The 16,160-nt window shown below is 42.0% G+C and overlaps 1 protein-coding gene across 1 annotated transcript; it reads right to left on the bottom strand.

The window, feature by feature from the left end:
- Positions 1–6,941: 6,941 nt before the first annotated feature.
- Positions 6,942–14,489, bottom strand: LOC106583236 (endonuclease, polyU-specific). The gene is made up of 9 exons (XM_014167174.2): positions 14,238–14,489; positions 13,573–13,695; positions 12,856–12,984; positions 10,741–10,915; positions 8,638–8,843; positions 8,115–8,228; positions 7,877–7,983; positions 7,603–7,745; positions 6,942–7,405 (listed from the first exon to the last, which is right to left on the bottom strand). The coding sequence occupies exons 1-9, from the start codon at positions 14,293–14,295 to the stop codon at positions 7,291–7,293; spliced, it is 1,170 nt and encodes a 389-aa protein (XP_014022649.1). The 5' UTR covers positions 14,296–14,489; the 3' UTR covers positions 6,942–7,290.
- Between the last annotated feature and the right edge of the window lie 1,671 nt (positions 14,490–16,160).

Genomic DNA, 16,160 nt, shown 5'->3' with positions numbered 1-16,160 from the left:
TACTGTTAGAGGGGCCAGTTACATTAGACGTTATTGTTGTCATATCGTTTTCTTCACTGCATTGCAGACATTAGCAGGCAAAAGACCATGTTCCGCGTTGCCATTGTCTAATAATGGCTGTAAAAAAAGAAAGATAGCAAAAATTTGTTATGTAAAAATGATTTCATACTCCACATTTAGGTGGGCCACAAGGGGGTCCAAAATTGTTGTCACAGGGGCACTGCCCCCACCCCCCCAGAACCGCTAGTGGGGGGAGGGCGCTGAAGGGGGGTTTCGCCCAGGCGCCATACAAGCTAGAACCGCCACATACACTTGAAACAAATAGCCAAACCGAAAACTGCAGACCAAAATGCTTTCTGCTATTAGGATCTGTGAAATGTAGGGTAAACTGACAATGGAGTGAAGAGCAGAAATCTCAACTAGCAAGCAAGTCGCAGCAATGAAGAACGCAAAGGGGGGGATTCTGGCAGGGGGGAGATTTTCGGCACAACACTGATACTGTTTATATTTAGGTGCAGGAGCTCCATAATATGTTTGAGCTAATATTCTATAAGAGGAACTATGTGTTGTGATAATTGCGTTGTTTGCTCTGTAACCTGTTAGTTCAAATGCCTTGGCACCATGATACTGTATTTAGGCAGGCCTAAGGCCGAGACAATAAGAAGACAAAGTGGCAGAATAAATTCAACAACCTTCCTGAAGTCCACAAAGCATATTGCATGTAACAAACAGTTACATGACCTACAGCATCGTCAAACAAGTAAATTTTTCCAATATTTTTGGACTGCTAAACTATTGATTTAAAACAAAGGAGAGTTACCACAAGTCACAAAGAAAACATGCGCTGCCTCCACTTATCCAGCACCATTTCAACTTCAACATCATGTAATCACCTCTGCTTAGTCTAATAAAGTGGCAATAAGAAGACAAAAAAATATTTAGTCCAATCATCAATAGCTAAATATGTTGTGCCTGTCCATGGTACTGATTTCTGTGTGTACGTGTGTGTGCTTAGAAGTAGAACAAAAACATGCTGACTCACACTAGTTGTAGAGAAATGCCAGCAAATCCATACTCCCCTTTCATGTTGCCTAAATGGTCTATGATACTGTCATACAGTACATAATTTTAGTTTTTAGTATCCTAGGCTACCTGGCAAAAATGCTTGCTTGCTAGCCTGACTTCCTTACATGGGCAATGATGCGCCAGGCCAGCTAGTTAACATCAGCCTACTACATCTAGCTACATGTTGAACTTCCATCCTCTCAGTCCAGGGGCACAATGTATGAATTTATGGTTGGATCAGAATCACCTTTATAATCATTGGCCAGTACGGAGAATTAAGAAAAATCTCAAGTCCAAATCCCTATCTCCGTCCATGGCTGATTTAGGAATGCTAGCCACCGGAGGATAAATCCTGTTAGGGCTAGGGGGCAGTATTGACACGGCTGGATAAAAAACATACCCGATTTAATCTGGTTACCACTCCTACCCAGTAACTAGAATATGCATATACTTATTACATATGGATAGAAAACACCCTAAAGTTTCTAAAACTGTTTGAATGGTGTCTGTGAGTATAACAGAACTCAAATGGCAGGTCAAAACCTGAGAGATTCCTTTACAGGAAGTGGCCTGTCTGACCATTTCTTGAACTTCTTTTCCATCTCTATCTTTTACTAAGGATCTCTGCTCTAACGTGACACTTCCTACGTCGTCCATAGGCGCTCAGAGCCCGGGAAAAAACAGAATGTCATCATCCCAGCCCCAGGCTGAAACACATTATCGCCTTTCTCAAGTGGCCGATCAAGGGACACTGGGCTTAGGCGTGTGACCCGACCGCCCCTGCCTTTGTGATTTTTTCCTCTGTTTGCCGAAAAGGAGATTCCCTGTCGGAATATTATCGCTTTTCTACGAGAAAAATGGCGTAAAAATTGATTTTAAACAGCGGTTGACATGCTTTGAAGTACGGTAATGGAATATTTAGAATTTTTTTGTCACGAATTGCACCATGCGCACGACCCTTCTTTACCATTTCGGATAGTGTCTGGAACGCACGAACAAAACGCCGCTATTCGGATATAACGATGGATTATTTTGGACCAAACCAACATTTGTTATTGAAGTAGCAGTCCTGGGAGTGCATTCTGACGAAGACAACAAAAGGTAATCAAACTTTTATAATAGTAAATATGATTATGGTGAGTGCTAAACTTGCCGGGTGTCTAAATAGCGAGCCCGTGATGCCTGGGCTATGTACTTAGAATATTGCAAAATGTGCTTTCACCAAAAAGCTATTTTAAAATCGGACATATCGAGTGCATAGAGGAGGTCTGTATCTATAATTCTTAAAATAATTCTTATGCTTTTTGTGAACGTTTATCGTGAGTAATTTAGTAAAATGTTAGCGAATTCCCCGGAAGTTTGCGGGGGTATGCTAGTTCTGAACGTCACATGCTAATGTAAAAAGCTGGTTTTTGATATAAATATGAACTTGATTGAACAAAACATGCATGTATTGTATAACATAATGTCCTAGGGTTGTCATCTGATGAAGATCATCAAAGGTGAGTGCTGCATTTAGCTGTCTTCTGGGTTTTGGTGACATTATATGCTGGCTTGAAAAATGGGTGTCTGATTATTTCTGGCTTGGTACTCTGTTGACATAATCTAATGTTTTGCTTTCGTTGTAAAGCCTTTTTGAAATCGGACAGTGTGGTTAGATTAACGAGAGTCTTGTCTTTAAATAGCTGTAAAATAGTCATATGTTTGAGAAATTGAAGTAATAGGATTTTTAAGGTTTTGAAAATCGCGCCACAGGCTTAAAGTGGCTGTTACGTAGGTGGGACGAATTCGTCCCGCCTAGCCCAGAGAGGATAACAACACAATGAGATGCAACAATACATTTTTTTTATTTCAATGACGATTGGATTCTGGTGATGTGATTGGTGTGAAGCCAAATCCAAACTGACTTCCCATGACACTTTCTTTTGGTGAGCCAGGACCATTCACAGCTGAGCTCACTCAGTTTAGCTCAACGCTGATTGGCAATTTTTTAATACTTTTTTTTAATCAAGGGACGCCAAATGCTCGCTGGCTTCCCTTGCATTCAATGCTAGTTATGTGCGGCAACAATGTCGTACACTTTTTGACCAGACAGCATCAGATAGTTGGGCTACACCTAAAGTACTGCGACAGAGGGTGCTTTCTCCGGTGAGATACACTCCCGTTCAAAAATTTGGGGTCACTTAGAAATGTCCTTGTTTTTGAAAGAAAAACACTTTTTTTTTGTCCATTAAAATAACATCAAATTGATCAGAAATACAGTGTAGACATTGCTAATGTTGTAAATGACTATTATAGCTTGAAACGGCAGATTTCTTTATGGAATATCTACATATGCGTACAGAGGCCCATTATCAGCAACCATCACTCCTGTGTTCCAATGGCACATTGTGTTAGCTAATCCAAGTTTATCATTTTAGAAGGCTAATTGATCATTAGAAAACCCTTTTGCAATTATGTTAGCACAGATGAAAACTGTTGTGTCGATTAAAGGAGCAAGTTCTTTGTTTCTGGCCATTTTGAGCCTGTAATTGAACCCACAAATGCTGATGCTCCAGAAACTCAACTAGTCTAAAGAAGGCCAGTTTTATTGCTTCTTTAATCAACACAGCAGTTTTCATCTGTGCTAACATAATTGCAAAAGGGTTTTCTAATGATCAATTATCCTTTTAAAATGATAAACTTGGATTAGCTAACACAACGTGCCATTGGAACACAGGAGTGATAATGGGCCTCTGTAACCTTTGTAGATATTCCATTAAAAATGAGACATTTCCAGCTACAATAGTCATTTACAAAATTAACAATGTCTACACTTTATTTCTGATCAATTTGATGTTACTTTAATGGACAAAAAAAAATGTTTTTCTTTAAAAAACAAGGACATTTCTAAGTGACACCAAACTTTTGAACGGTAGTGTACATTCAGCCTCTTGAGAATTGAAGGACATTTATGAAACACAGAGAGACAGACGAAAGATAAATTATTTAGTATGTATTTTTTTTCGTTTTTCTTCATCCATTTTTTGGGGAGGCCTGGCTTCCCTTGGCATCCATGAATACACGCTACTGTCTCTGTATAGACTTTACATTCAATAGATACAGCGTGTGATTGTGTGAGGGACAGATAGAAAGACATTGAGGGAAGTGCTACCATCCCATGAGAGAAAGAATCACATGTGCTCATGTTGGAGAGGTGGGGAGTGAGGGGTTGCATGGGGGGACTGTCTGTGCACCCAATGGATGTGTCTCACACTCCCAAGCCGACACCCCCAATCTCCCTCACGTCCCCCTGGGTCCCGCCTGTCCTACTCCACACCTGCAGCCCAGAATGGGAATAATTTAGCCAGGCCTTGCTCTTCCCCAGAGTGGGAATAACCTGGAAATATCCTATCTGAGGGCTCACACTTCCAAATAGCCTCACTTTGGCAGACACCTGAGAAAACGATGGGTAACACAGATTAAGAGAAAATAAAGACATCATTTATCTGGAGCAGAATAAAGCTGGAGCAAAATAAAGCAGGATAAATATCCCTATGTCACAAGTGGTAAAAATGTAGCTATGATTGCTGTCATGTCCCCTGGTCCCCTTAGTGTTGGTCATGCACTATGAACTTCTCTGACAGATGGCTCATACTTCCTTCCTCTCCCCCCTTTTCTCTCATTAACTATCTGATAGTGGCTCAGCACTTCTCATCTGACCTAACATTGATCCCTAAGGACCCTCTCTACTCACCTTGTGTAGGTATGTTTGTATGTTTGCTTGAGAGAGCAGTGGCTTCAGCTGCAGAAAGCAGAACACAATCCTCACTCTCTAACACACAAACACACAAACACACACACATACACCCCCCTAGGCACACGACCTCTTCCTGAATCCCCAGCAGTCCTGTTTACAATTACAGTGGGGAGAGGGGGCTGTGTCCATCTGTCAGACTGGGAGTCCTATGAGAGATCCCAATACCCCAGTGAGGCAGGAGGAGAGAGCACGTTTGTGCGTGTGTGTGTGTGCGTGTGTGTGCGTGCGTGTGTGTTTGTTGGTGGAGGGTTGGTTATTGGGGGTCATGATTGGTCTGGAAAGACTGCATGTGTAATTATAATTAGGCCTAAGTTTTAAATGCTTTTATTCACAATATCACGTATCAGAAATTATGCTATTACAATTATGCTATGTGTAAAATTGATTTTCTTTTACATTTTATTTGACAATAACATATCACAATCACCACTTCACATAATACTTGTGGCCCTCACTGTCCCATCACCTAAATTCTCTTCAAACACTTTTAATGTTCTGAATAGGAACGACAATAGGCTCATCATATTGTTAATTATAGAGCATTCAGAAAGACAAACAGACCTCCAGAGAATGAAAGTTACTCTGAGTTTCATGGTCCCTGATCAGCTTGGAAGTTCCACTAAGCAACACTTGAACCTCTCTCCAACTCAAGCCCTAAACATTCTGGTGATCTGGACCATGTGTCCTTATACCAACCATCCCATTGATGAGGCCGCTCCACAGGGCCACAAAAATAGATACCCCCCAGCTACACCCCAAACCCCCTTAACCCTTCCCTTAACCCTCCCTTGGCCCCCTGCAGTGCATGCTCATTGGCCGACCGCCTTCAGGCGTCCCTTTTCCACGGGCCCATTGTCTGGCCCAGTAAGCTGCTTTGTTTCTGCGTGGGCAGCTGGACCATCCCGCTCAGCCATTAGCCACGACACGCTAAAGAGAGCGGGATAATATAATTACAAAACAAAAGTCAGGTGGCTAGTAGTTCTGCCAGGGGGAGCCCATTTGGGGGGCTATGTGTGGAGGGGTTGGCGGGTGGCCAGCTATAATTAGATTATGAAGTTTTAAGAGCGACAAAAGAAACAATTGAATATTTTTCTCTCTCTTGCCCCAGTGTGGTTTAATTTGATTCCATCTTGGGTTCAAAAAGAGAGGACATTTACTCTTCTAATTTTCAGTCACCGGCCCAGAAAATGTAATATGGTCTGACAAAACTGACCTGGAGAAATTCCTCACAGAGCATATCTGTCTTGTCAAATTGATGTGAGACTGAGACTGTTTGTGGAGGCCCAAATCAGATGAATTCCTGAAAGGTGGTGTTTTTAGCATGAAGTCACTGGCCTTGTGTTCTCGCTTGGCACGGACACTAACATACCGAGGGACAATGGGATCTAAAGCAGATCCATCTCCTCTAATACTTTCTTTAAACAGGGGTGCAAGCGTGTGTCCCTGTCCTGTCGGCAGACCCAGAGTTTATCCCGTTAGTCACCCTGGATGAGTGAAAGGGTAAACTCGATCTCCCCATCCCAGCTGGAAGCAGCCTTACACACAGGCAGATCCACACACCCAGCTGGGGTGGGACAGCTGATAGGAAAAGGTTTAGCTAGTGGGTACTGTTTGAGTAGGTCAAGCAGAATAGGATCTGCTAAACCTGTTTTTGTTTCTATTCGTTTACATTTTTTTGTTGGTGAGGGGTGCAGGAGACCGCATTTGGTTTTTGTTTGGGTAAGACAGTAAGCGATTGTGTCATATACACACATGCTTTAGTGGTGGGCTGTCACCATTGTGCCGGCTCTAGGGGCGTGTAAATGCCCATTTTCAGCCCCGTTGGGCATAGTTTGAGCATGCCCTCAGAAGTGCATAGGATTCTCATACCCTACACATGTTTTCATTGCTTGACTAACTGCTTGGTGTTGGACTATTCTTGATCATCTTGGACAAGTTCTGGCAAATGTGATTGTAAAACATTACAACCTGAACTTGTTTTTGGGTTCACCTGATTTATTAGAATCTTCATTCTTTGAGAATAAAATAATCCCAATTGTACAAATAATCATGAGCAGAAATGTCAAGAGTCCCAATATTGAATGGTATGTCACCTTTGCTTTATTACTACAAAATGTATGCACTCACTACTGTAAGCTGCTCTTGATAAGAGCGTCTGCTAAATTACCAAATTGTAAATTGTAAAATTACAACATCTATGTTTTGCACCTACATTTATAGTGAGACAATACATTCATACTATATTAATTTCAATTAGGATGAATTGTCCCATTGACCAAAATGTGACTCCTTCACAAATACAAGTTCTGATTGAAATGCTCCTGCGTGTCAGGACTAAAAGTGGACTTTGTTTAGTTTGATGAGGGATGTGATGACAGACTGTTGGTAGCTTGTTGAATGCTGAGTGGCCACTGTGTGCTTCAGTTCTAGGGCGTGGCAGGGAAGGCGGAGCCGATGTACTTCTTCCCATTCCCATAGGAGGATTTATCCCAGGTGTAGGTCTGGATCACCAGTGGCTTCCCTCCAAGGCTCAGTTTACACCTGCACACAGAAAACCAGATGAAAACATAACATACAATGGCAACAAGCACACACTCACATAATGAGCGATCATGTGACACACATTCCAAAATGGATGGAAGTGCAGAACAGCAATGGCTATGGAGGTGTGTGCATCACCTTTGGTAGATCATGAAAAAGGAATGAACCACACACACACACATGAATGGAGTACTCACTGTTTTCCTGGACGGGTGATGTAGCAGAGACTGTACACGGCCAAGTCGAACTCAGGACTGCAGCCAATGATGGAAGAACCAACCTGCTTGAAGTAGCCATCCCACATAAACTGCATCCCCAGAACATCAGGGTGGGAAGTCCACTGAGAGAGAGAGAGAATGACAGAGAGAGAGAGAGGTCTCAGTCAAATCTCCATTTTTGGAGACTTTGTGTTATGATTATGTTATGATTACAGAGTTATGTTGTGAATGTGATGGTTTGTTTGGTGCTTACAGGTCCATCGAAGCTGTGGCTGTAGTAGTCAATTAGACCCTGTTTCTCCAGCCGGTAGAACTGAAGCCAGTTGTGGAAGCCAGATATCTTCCCACCTTTAATCTCACCTAGAATAACACAGATACACTTTATAAACACACACACACATGTTTGCACACTAACAAAACTAGATACGCACCACACTTTTACACACAGACAAGCACAGACACACACACACACACACACACACATATCATACCTGCAAAAATGTGCTCAAAGCCGCTGGAGTCCATCTTGCCAGCGTAGCGGGAGTAGAGGCCGAACCACATCATCTTCAGGTCATAGAGGAACTCCTCCTCTGAGCTGTAGCGTCCTGGGGAAGAGTGAACAGCAAACTGACACATTACACATGGAGATAGATCCAAACAACATTCCTTACTCCAGGAGTATGGAATGTATTGGGGATTTTCAAGTCCCTCAGTCGAGCACCTGATTCCCTTTTTTGTTCAAGCTGGGCTGAAGTGCAGTTGGGTACACCTTCTTTACATGGAGATAGATGTTTGGACATCATCGGAGATAGTGAGCAATATTGAGATAGAAATATGAAGGGGTGGTATCATAGATATACTGTAACATGAACTGTAGGTGTAAGCTAGGAAGGTACTGTATGTGATAAGTATGGCATATTAATGATAGATGGGCTCTTAGAGACATGATGATGATATAAAGACTGGCTTATGCTATCTCAGTAGGCCACAGAGTGGATGTCTATACTACCATACCCTTGGTGAAGAGGAAGGCGTAGAGCTCTCTGCCCAGCTCGGTGTTGGACATGGCCTCCCTGAGGAAGGTCTCCTGCTCAGCCAGCTGCTGGGGGGTGAAGTCCTCTGTGGTGCCTGTCTTTCTCTCGTAGTTGTCCAGCAGGGCCATGAAGGCAGCATACGATGGCTTGGAGAACAGAGACGCCTCGTCCAGGTACTTGAACAAACTGGATGGAAGAAAACACAGTCAGGACACACATTACCAGTCAAAAGTTTGGACACACCTACTCATTCAAGGGTTTTTCTTTATTTTTACTATTTTCTACATTGTAGAATAATAGTGAAGACATCAAAACTATGAAATAACACATATGGAATCATGTAGTAACCAAAAGAGTGTTACACAAATATATTTTATATTTGAGATTCTTCAAAGTAGCCACCCTTTGCCTTGATGACTGCATTGCACACTCTTGGCATTCTCTCAACCAGCTTCATGAGGAATGCTTTTCCAACAGTCTTGAAGGAGTTTCCACATATGCCGAGCACCTGTTGCCTGCTTTTCCTTCACTCCGCAGTCCAACTCATCCCAAACCATCTCAATTTGGTTGAGGCCGGGTGATTGTGGAGGCCAGGTCATCTGATGCAGCACTCCCATCACTCTCCTTCTTGATCAAATAGCCCTTACACAGCCTGGAGGTGTGTTGGATCATTGTCCTGTTGAAAAACTAATTAAAGTCCCACTAAGCGCAAACCAGATGGGAAAGCGAATCGCTGCAGAATACTGTGGTAGCCATGCTGGTTAAGTATGCCTTGAATGCTAAATAAATCACAGACAATGTCACCAGCAAAGCACCCTCACACCTCCTCCAGCAAAGCACCCTCACACCTCCACACCTCCTCCATGTCACCAGCAATGCACCCTCACACCTCATCCTCCATGCTTCATGGTGGGAACCACACATGCAGCGATCATCCATTCACCTACTCTGCGTCTCACAAAGACACGGCGGTTGGAACCAAAAATGTCAAATTTGGACTCATCAGACCAAAGAACAGATTTCCACCGGTCTAGTGTCCATTGTTCATGTTTCTTGCCCAAGCAAGTCTCTTCTTATTATTGGTGTCCTTTAGTAGTGGTTTCTTTGCAGCAATTCAACCATGAAAGCCTGATTCACGCAGTCTCCTCTGAACAGTTGATGTTGACATGTGTCTGTTACTTGAACTCTGTGAAGCATTTATTTGGGCTGCAATCTGAGGTGCAGTTAACTCTAATGAACATATCCTCTGCAGTAGAGGTAACTCTGGGTCTTCCTTTCCTGTGGCGGTCATCATGAGAGCTAATTTCATCATAGCGATTGATGGTTTTTGCGACTGTACTTCAAGAAACTTTCAAAGACTGACCATGTCTTAAATTAATGATGGTCTGTGATTTCTCTTTGCTTATTTGAGCTGTTCTTGCCCTAATATGGACTTGGTCTTTGACCAAATAGGGCTATCTTCTGTATACCACCCCTACCTTGTCACAACACAACTGACTGTCTCAAATGCATTAAGAAGGAAAGAAATTACACAAATTAACATTTAACAAGGCACACCTGTTATTTGAAATGCATTCCAGGTGACTGCCTCATGAAGCTGGTTGAGAGAATGCCAAGAGTGTGCAAAGCTGTCATCAAGGCAAAGGGTGGCTACTTTGAAGAATCTCAAATATAAAATATATTTGTGTAACACTTTTTTGGTTACTACATGATTCCATATGTGTTATTTCATAGTTTTGATGTCTTCACTGTTATTCTACAATGTAGAAAATAGTAAAAATAAAGAAAAACCCTTGAATGAGTAGGTGTGTCCAAACCTTTGACTGGTACTGTATATCTATACTGTGGGTCAGAGAGAGAGAAAGAGATAGAGCAGGGGGCAGAGAGTAGGGAGAGGTTGGACAGTGACAGGGAAAGAGGGATGAAGATATAAGGAGGGAGAAAGAGAGAGAAAAATAATATAAGAGAGAGACAGAAGAAGAGAGGAATAATAGAACAAAGAGGTGGTTGGAAATGAAGAAGTAGAGAATGAAAGAGAAAAGAGAAACAAAATATAACAGGTTTTTTCAGGCAAGTATCTCACGGGCGTGGGGACAGGTCATTCTGGGAGCTGGTCTCGGAGTTGGGCACTCTGGCCTGGGAGTCAATGATCAGCTCTGACGCAGAGGGCTTGTTGGAGTCCAGAGCATACAGAGTCTCAGACATAGACTTGATCTCAGCATCAGTGATGTCACTGCCTCCATCTCCACCACCAGAGCCTAACAGACACATGAAAGGAACACTTTATTTTAGGTACTGCCACCATAGAACCTATAGAACCTATAATAGCCTACCACCCATGGACAAACAGTATCAGAGACATGGGGAACAGTTTACATTAATAATCATTGTACTGCTGTAACATAGAGAAGTAGTGGCATCGCTTTAATAATATATAGGGCATTTAGTGCTGTTGTGGCTCATAAACTTGTTATTTTGTACACTACCGTTCAAAAGTTTGGGGTCACTTAGAAATGTCCTTGTTTTTAAAAGAAAAGCAAAAAAAATAAAAATGTTGTCAATTAATATAACATTACAGTTACGTCATTTAGCAGACGCTCTTATCCAGAGCGACTTACAGTAGTGAACGCATACATTTCATTTCTTTTTTTTCTTGTACTGGCCCCCCGTGGGAATCAAACCCACAACCCTGGTGTTGCACACACCATGCTGGCGTTGCAAACACCATGCTCTACCAACTGAGCCACAGGGAAGACTGATCAGAAATACAGTGTAGACATTGTTAATGTTTTAAATGGCTATTGTAGCTGGAAACGGCAGATTTTTCATGGAATATCTACATAGGCGTACAGAGGACCATTATCAGCAACCATCACTCCTGTGTTCCAATGGCACGTTGTGTTAGCTAATCCAAGTTTATAATTTTAAAAGGCTAATTGATCATTAAACCCTTTTGCTTTTTGTTGCTGTTAACTTTTGATGTGGTTTTTGCTGTTATTTTTTTCATGTAATATTTCTGCTTATATACTGGATGTCTTGTTAAAGAAGAAAGATCTATAAAAATATTGTTTAAAAAAAAGAAAACCCTTTTGCAATTATGTCTCCACAGCTGATAACTGTTGTCCTGATTAAAGAAGCAATACAACTGGCCTTCTTTAGACTAGTTGAGTATCTGGAGCATCAGCATTTCAATTACAGGCTCAAAATGGACAGAAACAAAGAACTTTCTTCTGAAACTTGTCAGTCTATTCTTGTTCTGAGAAATGAAGGCTATTCCATGTGAGAAATTGCCAAGAAACTGAAGATCTCGTACAACGCCGTGTACCACTCCCTTCACAGAACAGCACAATCTGGCTCTAACCAGAATAGAAAGAGGAGTGGGAGGCTCCGGTGCACAACTGAGCAAGAGGACAACCACATTAGAGTGTCTAGTTTGAGAAACAGATGCCTCACAAGTCCTCAACTGGGAGCTTCATTAAATAGTACCCGCAAAACACCAGTCTCAACGTCAACAGTGAAGAGGCGACTCTGGGATACTGGCCTTCTAGGCAGAGTTCCTCTGTCCAGTGTCTGTGTTATTTTGCCCATCTTAATCTTTTATTTTTATTGGCCAGTCTGAGATATGGCTTTTTCTTTGCAACTCTGCCTAGAAGGCCAGCATCCTGGAGTCGCCTCTTCACTGTTGACGTTGAGACTGGTGTTTTGCGGCTACAATTTAATGAAGCTGCCAGTTGAGGACTTGTGAGGCATCTGTTTCTCAAACTAGACACTCTAATGTACTTGTCCTCTTGCTCAGTTGTGCACCATGGTCTCCCACTCCTCTTTTTATTCTGGTTAGAGACAGTTTTCGCTGTTGCAAAAGGGTTTTCTAATGATCAATTAGCTTTTAAAATTATAAACTTGGATTAGCTAACACAACGTGCCATTGGAACACAGGAGGGATGGTTGCAGTTAATGGGCCTCTGTACGCCTATGTAGATATTCCATGAAAAATCTGCCGTTTCCAGCTACAATAGTAATTTACAACATGAACAATGTCTACACTGTATTTCTGATCAATTTGATGTTATTTAATGATGTTATTTAAAAACACGGACATTTCTAAGTGACCCCAAACTTTTGAACGGTAGTGTACGTCAGGACAAATACCAAGGATATAATACTTTTGGTGTAACAGTTTGAGTAACAGTTAACTCACTTCCACAGAGGGAGGTGTAGTCGCTGCAGCAGTTGTTGTGGTCTCCACACTTGGTGTTGCAGTGGCACTTGTTCTGAGAGTTGTATTTCTCCCCACAGCGTCCCTGGCAGGACAATCCTGGAGCGGGTGCTAAGTGGAGAAGTCATTATTATTATGTTTTAGCTTAAATTGACATTGTAACATTAATGTGTAAGCTAGGACTTCGAACTGGAGTACTGTGTTTCACATAAGGAGCCGATTGAAGATTGTTGTGCTGTGCTTGATGAGCAACACTTTACATTGCACACCAATGACCTCTACTGGCCAAGCACACCAATGCATTCTCAAGCTGTAAAAAGACTGAGGGCACCCTGATTCAAACACTGGTGGTGAGCCATCTTGCCACCGTGGCCATCAGAAAGGCCAATGACTGACTATTGTCTAATATTGAGCTACATGTAGTATGTTGATTTTTACTTAGTTCACAAAGGTTGTGTAGTGAAGACTCTTTCATGTATGATGCAGGAGTATCTGAATGGTGCACTGTGATTGACCTCGACCACTATGTGAATTTCACCAGGTGTTGTGATTAATTTTCCGAGATGGAAAGAAGGGCAGCTCAAACAGATAACAGATGAATAACTAACTGTGCCTAGGTGTAGTAGACCGTGGGATATGTTTCAGGGACATGGTTTTGTTTGCATGCCTCCAGATCAGAATGACACAGGCCCCTCTCACCATTACAGAGGGCTTCGTAGTCACTGCAGCAGTTGTCATACTGGGAGCACTTGGAGTTGCAGTGGCACTTGTTCTGAGAGTTGTACTTCTCGTCACAGCGGCCCTGGCAGGATGTGGATCCAGCTGGAGAAAAGGAACAAAAGTGAAAAGTTCACACCCTGCTTCTGTTGACATGTAAAGACTAAGCTATGCTTTGTTTTGGCTATTTTGGTAAAGTTCATACACATTTTAACTAGGCATTGAGCCAATTAACAAATCAATAATTTCCTAATGGATGATAAACTATTCTAACTATCTGACTTTCAAGGTGGAGCGCTTAGAATGCGGTTGGACACTAATTTATTGATCATTCTATGACACATATCTTTCAGGAAAGCTTTGAAGGAGTTAACTCATAAAAAATTAAAATAAACTTACAGAGACGGTTGCTACTGTAACTGACATTTGCAGAGGCTTTCATAGTCAGACCAACAGTCTCCATAGCACTCACAGGCTGTGTTACACTGACAGGTTTTGTTAGGGTCTGCCCTACTCACAATGATAATATTATATTCTAACAGGTATATTACATTTAATTTCAAGTGATACTAATGAAGTTAACAAATAATAATTATCTAGTAGATTATCCTTTGCCCCATAACACCCCGAGGAGGGCTCATACTTACTGCTGTACCCCTGAAAGAACAGGGTCACAAGCAGAACAACAAGCAGAATGATCTTCATTATGGCCCAGCAAAGATCCAATAACTAGGTGCACTGTCCCAAAGATGGATTTCCTTATATAGCAAGCTAGCCGAGCCAAACAGAAGTTTCAGCATCCATGAAAGCTCCTCCCTGTAGTCAGTCTTCCAATCATGTTAAGTACAGTAATCTGGGGTTAGCATTGGCAGCTACTACATATTGAGGATAGCGTTTGTACTAGTTAGACCCAGTTTGAACGTACTGTTCACAAATGTGTTTCCAATGTGTCCTCTTTTGTAACCCATTTGTTACGAAAGCTTTTTGTAAAACATATGACTATGACTTATTCAGTGGTTGATGTGGAAGGACGCTAGAGATGCATCCATACACAAAGGTTTGACATGGTGCAAATATGCTGAGGTGACATGGGAATTGGAGAACGGAGTTGTTTATAACGTTCCTAAAAAAATATAGAGTGGACTTGTATTAACTTGTAGGAGGGACGAAGTTAATGAATACTACAGGCACAGAGAAATTTCACACACTCACACCTGTTGAACACGTCTAGTTTTTAAAATAGCATCTTATCAGATTCTGTTGTGTTATAGAAACACCTGCCATATTTTTTGTCTGCGTTCATGCATATTGCATATTAATAAACTGCATAAATGGATTACTGTATCATGATATAAAAGTCTGAACCATTTCAAATGTGGTACTATGGCATAATTAGGCATAATTAGGCATAATAATGCATAGATACTGACATATTGTGTGGATCTCTCACTTTCTACATATTTCTGCAAACAATGCTCTACTCCTTTTCCTGGACCTTTCCACTCAAAGTCTGAAATGGGCCAGTTATATTCGGTCGTTAGCCATCTGGTGTAGTTCACTTCCCATGGTTTCTGCAGTACAGCCTGTTGCACATCCAGAACACCTGCTGCCATTGTGCAATGTCATAGTGGAAAACTGTTTCAGCATTCAGCTCCATAGGCACGTGCCTTACAACAGGGGTCAATGTAAGTGGGACACAGCCATATCTTGCCCTTGGAAATACTGTGCAATGTAATGGTTGATGTTGTGATGTTGGGGCCTGTCACTGTGTAGAAGGAGCCCCACTGTATGTAAACAACTTGCCCTTCATAGCAGTATAGGCCAATGTGTGAAACAGTATCTCTCAAAATAAAAAACCTACAGTACAAGTAAAAAAATATGTAATAAACAAAATAATAGACCAGATTCGTACCATCAAACTGTATCCCAAAGAAGTGCTGCCCTGTGTGCTAAGTGTGATATGCATTCCAGTACATTAGATGGCGCTAAACAAACACTATAGCGACATTTCCCAGCTCAATGAAAAATGTGTTTTCTAACAGTAAGTTTGGCCATGCCATGTTATATTTCACTATATTGTATCACCCCAATATATTGGTATCACTCCGCGGCGGAGGGATACATCCGAGGTGAGGATTTACAGATTTACTCCCGTGTACACCTGGTTCACGGCTGGGGTCCGCCCACATATATAGACCTCATGGCCGCGACACACGTTCTCTTTCATTTTCTCGGCGGACGTCCGTATGGTTTGAGGTACAAACTTTCATGGCCAGCCCCTCCTCTTGAGTGCTCCACTCGCTGCGCAGTTGATCTATGTCTTCCGCCCGTAGTTTGTCGTACTTGTGTTTCGTTAGCGTTACACTACGACTCTGTGTGCATCCATTAGTATGGTGGCTCTTGCTGCCACAAACTGTATTTACCTTACACAACTTGCCGACTGGCTTGTTCTATGTGTGTGTTGTGAATTGCTTTAACATGCTGCTCCCCGCGACGTAGGCACGGGTTCTCTGCTAATTACCCTGCAGGGTTTTTTTCTTGTTCTTTCCCTTGCAGAGTGTAAGAGTATC

Source organism: Salmo salar, chromosome ssa22, assembly GCF_905237065.1.
Source record: "Salmo salar chromosome ssa22, Ssal_v3.1, whole genome shotgun sequence".
NCBI lineage: Eukaryota > Metazoa > Chordata > Actinopteri > Salmoniformes > Salmonidae > Salmo > Salmo salar.
The sequence above is the reverse complement of the archived record's forward strand: the minus strand, read 5'-3'. Positions and strand labels throughout refer to the sequence as shown.